Raw genomic sequence first — 6,973 nt, 5'->3', positions numbered from 1 at the left:
CATCCCCAGACTCAAAGCTCCTGCGAGTTGGCAGGTTCAGGACACTGAACAAACACTTGGGAAAGACGATCCGAACTTAACATTACTTTGAGACGAGTCCTACACTGTGTTCATCAGCTAATGTAATTTGAGAATAGTGATTCATAACACACAGGCAAAAACAAACAAGATTCCGACCCGGAACAGAAATGTCAAAGGAGAACATACTGGCTATAGTGTTGTCCTATCGTTTACTAATCTCTGATGACATCATGGGTCATTTTATGATTTAGGACAGTATATTTGTAACATATAGCACCTTTAAATGTTCACTTGATCCATTATTGTGTTTGTGAGTATGTGTCTGCGTGTGTGTGTGTGTGTGTGTACATCAGCGTGTTCATAAAAATGTATAATAACTAGTCAAAACTTGTATTCAAAACATGATCAACCTTTATTGAAACCTGTTCGGTTACTTAGAAAATACATGACATTAAACAAGGATAGAATGGGTTTCTAAATTTTCCAGTTGAGATGAGTGCTCATCTTAATTAACAAATATATAACCGGAAACCCATAAATACATATTTGTAACTAGCTTTTGGCTGGCTAGCAGTATGGCCCCAACTTTAGTTTCCAATCCAAATTAAAACCCACTCAAGATTCCACATATATCAAAGTTAACCCTTGAACTTCAAGGCATGGCGAAAGCAAGTTAATACAATCTGTGTTCTATATCTTCCAGTTGGTTAGCAGCTGGTTTGGGTCGTTACGTAAAAAAACAATGATAAGCAAAACACGTTCCTTTGTGATGAATAAAGAACAAAACTCAGTAGGATGAGAGAATGGACTGGGGGGGGCTCTACTTGTCTTTCATCTTCTCCTCGTAGGTTCCAGCATTCCGATAGGCTCCCACATAGCCCGTGTTCTCCACTAGCTCCTCCCGGCCCTCCCTCCCCCTCCCCCTCCCGCTGGAGTCGAAGCGTTCCTTATGGGAGCCGGTGAAGCGGGAGGAGTCCGTCAGTCTGTCCACGGCAGCGGCCTTCAGCACTTTCTGTAGGAGAGACACAATAGCGCCAAATACACCTCCTCAATACACCTTCTAAATACACCTCCTCAATACACCTTCTAAATACACCTCCTCAATACACCTTCTAAATACACCTCCTCAATACACCTTCTAAATACACCTCCTCAATACACCTTCTAAACATACCTCCTCAATACACCTCTCAACGCACCTCAATACACAATACTCCTACACCTACTCAATATAGCTCATCCTACACCTCCCTTCACATCCACTGAGCAGGATGAGGACGTGTCAAGGTGTAGGAGGGAGTGTTCAGGTAAGGAGGGAGGAGGTGTGGAGATGGGGTAGAAGGCGAGGAAGAGGAGCTGGGTAAGGAGAAGTTCTCACCGTGACGCCTAGGTTGGCTGGCTCCTTGTTGGCGACCAACCTGTAGATAGACTGGAGGGCCTCCTCTTTGCTCTGACCTTTGAACCTCCGTGGAGCGAGTTCCTCCAGGGCCTTTTTGAACTCCTCGTAGGTGATGACCCGGGAAGACTTTGCTCTGAGATCAGACCCCAGACATCAGCTAAATCATTATCACCAGTTAACTAAGTACCCCCTGGGATATATAACCAGGAAACTAAGGCTACCTAAAGTGACAAAAATACAATCTTAATATAAAAAGATTTATATTAAAGTGGACATGTTATACCACCAGGTGTGAGTGTGATGAGCCTTACAAGCCGTTTCGGAAATCTGCCCGATATGACATCGCTAGTGGGCGTGTCCACCTAGATCTGTGCTGTAAATGTTGCTCATCTGTCCAGCACAGATCTAGGTGGACACGCCCACTAGTGATGTCATATGTGCCCGATTTTCGAAACTGCTTGTAAGCTAATCAAACTCACGCCTGGTGGTATAATATGTCCCCTTTCAATGAGAAAGGGGACATTAGCTACAGCGGAGCATTAGTATAGAGTGACTTTATGCTTGAACTTAAGACCAGACCTACGTTACACTGCTGAAATAGGCTGCAGGTAATTAAATACCTTCATCATATTTGTTTTACTTAACATACATGTATCAGGCAACATCTCTGACTCACTTGACTTTGGTGAAGACAATGTCCACATCTGTGCTGGTGGTGGTTTTGCCGTCTGCGATGTTGCAGTCTTTGCAGAGCTTGGCCCAGTTCTTCCCATTCAGCTCCTTGCCCGTCGCCTTGTGGTCTCCGTGGACGGCAAACTTCTTAAAAGTCACCGACAGCTGTTCCAGGATATCCATGCTCTCTGCCATAACTAACACAGGAAACAAACGATCACTAATCACATAAACACATGAAACAGCTGCTCCAGGATGTCCACCCTCTCTGCCCATTACTAACACAGGAAACAACCGATCACTGATCCCAACAACACTAACAAACATAAACACATGAACGTCACTATCACGTTAACACATGAAACTCAGCACTATCCCATGAGCACACTTAAATGTAATTGTTAATCATAATGAAAACAGGTGAAACACCATCACATAAATATACTTAACTCTATCACATAAACAGATGCAAGACACTCATTAACGAATGAAACACAACATCACATTAACATGTTAAGATGGACATTAGACATTTGATTTTAGAGCAATAGCCCTTTTCTCAAGAGACCATGGAATCTCGAGAAGAAGTTTGCCCCAATATCCAGTCATTGCAACAAAAGTAAACTCGATCCATATCATTATATATGAGGCATGGTTGCCAATGTGGTTCATATCATTTATTAACATACTGTAAAAAATGGCCCTGCGGTACTGTATCCCTATTTGATCAATTGACTTATTTCTCACTAACAGAGTCCAGATTGTAAAGGTGAACAGAACCCTTCCATCTTCCTTCAAAACCAATGTTGAGGCTTCAAGTTCAGTTCAGCCAACGATTGTCGTCAGATACATCAAATCAATACATGCTAAAATATCCTTATAGCTCTAATATCTCTGTTGACTAACTCAGGTCAACCTGGGCTACAACAATATGGTTTGAACAAAATGGTTGAGTTTTAGATTACACTAGGTTTAGATTAAATGTAGATGAAATTAGGTTTGGATTACATAAATTGTAGATTACATTAGATTTAGATGACATTAGATGTAGATGGACATTAGGTTTCGATTATATTAGGTTTAGATGTACATTAGGTTTGTGGGGGACTCAGTTTGATAAAGATTTATCTAATTAGTCCCCTCAAAGGTCTAAGTTTATGTGTGTGTGTGTGTGTGTGTGTGTGTGTGTGTGTGTGTGTGTGTGTGTGTGTGTGTGTGTGTGTGTGTGTGTGTGTGTGTGTGTGTGTGTGTGTTTGTTAGGTTTAGATGGACCTTTGGTTCAGATGGACATTAGGTTTAAATGGACGTTAGGTTTAGATGTACATTAGGTTAAAATGGACATTAGGTTTAGATGGACATTTGGTTTAAATGGGCATTAGGTTTAGATGGACATTTGGTTTAATGAGCATTAGGTTTAGGTGGACATTTGGTTTAAATGGGCATTAGGTTTAGATGGACATTTGGTTTAAATGGGCATTAGGTTTAATTCACATTAAGTTGAGATGACATGAGGTTTATATTAAGTTTAAATCAAATTAGGTTAAGATGACATTGGGTTGACAGGGACATTAGGTTTAGCTCGACCGCAGAAAGATAAAACATGTCCACTTCCACCCCGCTCATGTTTGTATCGGGTTACTATGGAAACCCCATGATGTAATCTATGTGTGTGTGTGTGTGTGTGTGTGTGTGTGTGTGTGTGTGTGTGTGTGTGTGTGTGTGTGTGTGTGTGTGTGTGTGTGTGTGTGTGTGTGTGTGTGTGTGTGCGGGCGTGTGTGCGTGCGTGCGTGCGTGCGTGCGTGCGTGCGTGCGTGCGTGCGTGCGTGTGTGTGTGTGTGTGTGAGACTGTGTGCGTGTGTGTGCATGTATTTAAGACATGACCTCATTCTAGTTGTCAGACTTGAAAATACACACATTGATGCAATCCCAAACACTGGTTGGCATGACTACCCAGAGGAAGAGAGTGAGAGAGAAGGTGTTAGCTTAGGGTGTGTGTATATAGCAGTAAATATTTTAAATAGGGGCGATTATTATTGTGTATGAATCAGTGTGTATTACTTATAATATGTATGTGTGTGTATGTGTGCGTATGTGTGTATATTCAGCCGTGTTTCAGGGCTACATTCCAACACTGCAAGGTTGTATGTAATTGAGTAAGTTAAACAGACCTGTTTACACACAAACACACACACACACACACACACACACACACACACGCACACACGCACGCACACACACACACACACACGCACGCACACACACACACACACACACACACACACACACACACACACACACACACACACACACACACACACACACACACACACACACACACACACACACACACACACACACACCTACACACCCTTCTCTCTCCGTGTCTTTGTGTGTCTTTGTGTGTGAGAGTTTTTAACAGCTATGTGACAGATTCCTTGAGTTTTCAGAAGTTTTTCATTCTAAAAACAATACAGTGCTGTAGTACCTTTGCACAATACATATATAGTAGTAGTTCTAGTTCTAGAGTATATATATATATATGGTAAAGTAGTACTAGAATAAATACAGCCGGGCAGTAGTAGAGTATATATTGCAGGTAAGTACTAGATTATATAATAGAGAGGTGTAACTCTACTATACATACACTCTAGAACTCCTCTTTTTATAGTAGAGTAGTACTTTACTGTATAAACTCTAGTACTACACGTGTATTAATTATGGCTAGAGCAGTACAAACCAGTATAAACTATTATATACTAGTATAAATCGCTATAGAGATGTATTTACCAACATTGAGCTGTGTTTCCCAGTATAGAGCGTAATAAAGACGAACCAGTACAAACCTCTACAGACCAGTGCAGTTGACAGAATAGTTAACAGTATATCTAAGAGACATATGCACAGTGGTTTGCATTGTGTGCACGATCACACGAGAAAACATCCTGCCAGGCTTCAAGTTATGTGCTTGTTGCCGAACCACAGTAGTTCAGACCAATCAGCATCCTATGAGGAATGACTTGGGCTATGTGATACATTATAGACAGACTGTTGATCCAAACACCGGCCAAGTATTTAAAGAAAGTCTTTCCGTTCCAACAGTTACATTCTGGATGACTACCCAGATGGTTCTGTGTAACAGACCATCTGCGGCATCACGTTACTGGTAACCTACTACACCACAAAACATGCAAGTTAACGCTCCTGCCCTGTTTGGACCAGTAAGGAGCACCATATATCAGTATAAATCAGGGTTAGGATTAGAGTCCTAACCCTAAACCCTAACCCTAACCCTAACCAGTATAAACCTGTCCGGAGCAGTATAAACCAGTATAGAGCAGATTAGAAAAGTATAGAATAGTATTAATAAATCTAGAGCAGATTTAACCAGTTTAGAGAAGATTTAACCAATAAAGATTAGTTTTAACAAGTATGGAGCAGATTTAACCAGCTCACCTGAGTCCTCTGCTGCTATTTAGTGAGCTCTAGACTCTCGCCTCACTTTACTCCCCCTCTCTCTCTCTCTCTCTCTCTCTCTCTCTCTCTCTCTCCTCTCTCTCTCTCTCTCTCTCTCTCTCTCTCTCTCTCTCTCTCTCTCTCTCTCTCTCTCTCTACCCTCCTTTCTTCTCCCCACTGAACTTTTATGACATGGGAGGCTGTTATCATCTGTTTCTGTTGTCTCCATGGAAACATGAAGGGAAGGGTGGGAGGGGAGAGCGAGAGGCAGGGTGGGGAAGAGGGGTGGGGGGGGGGGGGGGGGGGGGGGGTAGGGGGTGTGTGAAAGAAAATAAGGTAAGGGTGCTAAATAAAAGGTTATATTTAAATACTTATTTTAAATGTTGTTGCATTATAATCCCAACTAGTCCTCTATAACTCCAGCAATTTAAACATCAGCTAATACATTATAACCCCAACTAGAACTATTTAATTCCAGCTAGTAAACTTAAACATCAGCTAATACATTATAACCCCAACTAGAACTATTTAATTCCAGCTAAAAAACTACAACCCCAGCAATTAATTTATAACCCCAACTAGTACTCATTAACCCCAGATAGTATGTAACCCCAGCTAGTAACTCCAGCTAGTACACTCTAACCCCAGCTAGTAATCTTTAATCCCAGCAAGTACACTATATCCCCAGCTATAGCTATATACCCCCATCCGGTATATTAGATAACCCCAGCAGCTAATAAAACCCTCTTATAGCGCCTTTAACTAATGATGACTGCCGATACACAGTCTTGTAACCTGTGTAAGTCCTGTAATAATTTTTTGTTCTACACATGGAGTGGTCCACACAACACCATATACAGTTTTATTGCTTTGAGATAAGTCAGACCTTACAGGCATGGCCTCTTTGCCAATCAACCCATGCAAAGACAGACTGAAGGTTTACAGGGGTAAATTAAAACCTGTAGGCGTGGCTTATTCACCATTCCGCCCACTTCCAGATGCTTCCTGAATGTCCTCCAGAGTGCAAGCCATGGACCTATTAAAGAAATGCAAGCTCGTTTACCTTGTGTCTCTGAATAAACCACGTGTTGAACATTTACCACTCTTCGAGCGATGCCCACCTCGAAACAATGATACCACAGAAGATCAAAATTACGTTTCATCAACTTTTTTTCAATAAATCCAAGAAAATGTAATTAGGAACCCAACATTTTGTCAAATTGCTCTGACAACAGCGCATCATTGCAACAGCTGAATATTTGTTGTGTGTGTAAGAAAAAAGTTGTGCGTAAACAAAACCTGTTGCATGTTGAACAGTGAGATATATGGCCATATTTAAATATACAGTACATAATGCATCTCCGTATGTTCAGACAACAGCAGGCAAACAAGCCTCCACCAGAGGCCACTGTTTAGTGCAACACAGGG

At 41.6% G+C, this 6,973-nt stretch overlaps 1 protein-coding gene across 1 annotated transcript; it reads right to left on the bottom strand.

Moving 5' to 3' along the window:
* Positions 1 to 409: 409 nt before the first annotated feature.
* Positions 410 to 5,632, bottom strand: tppp3 (tubulin polymerization-promoting protein family member 3). The gene is made up of 4 exons (XM_060071598.1): positions 5,546 to 5,632; positions 2,097 to 2,289; positions 1,400 to 1,553; positions 410 to 1,033 (listed from the first exon to the last, which is right to left on the bottom strand). Exons 2-4 carry the CDS (start codon positions 2,285 to 2,287, stop codon positions 842 to 844), a joined length of 537 nt encoding a protein of 178 aa, XP_059927581.1. The 5' UTR covers positions 2,288 to 2,289; positions 5,546 to 5,632; the 3' UTR covers positions 410 to 841.
* Positions 5,633 to 6,973: the final 1,341 nt, after the last annotated feature.

Source organism: Gadus macrocephalus, chromosome 14, assembly GCF_031168955.1.
Source record: "Gadus macrocephalus chromosome 14, ASM3116895v1".
Taxonomy (NCBI): domain Eukaryota; kingdom Metazoa; phylum Chordata; class Actinopteri; order Gadiformes; family Gadidae; genus Gadus; species Gadus macrocephalus.
This window is presented reverse-complemented; position numbering and strand designations above follow the sequence as displayed.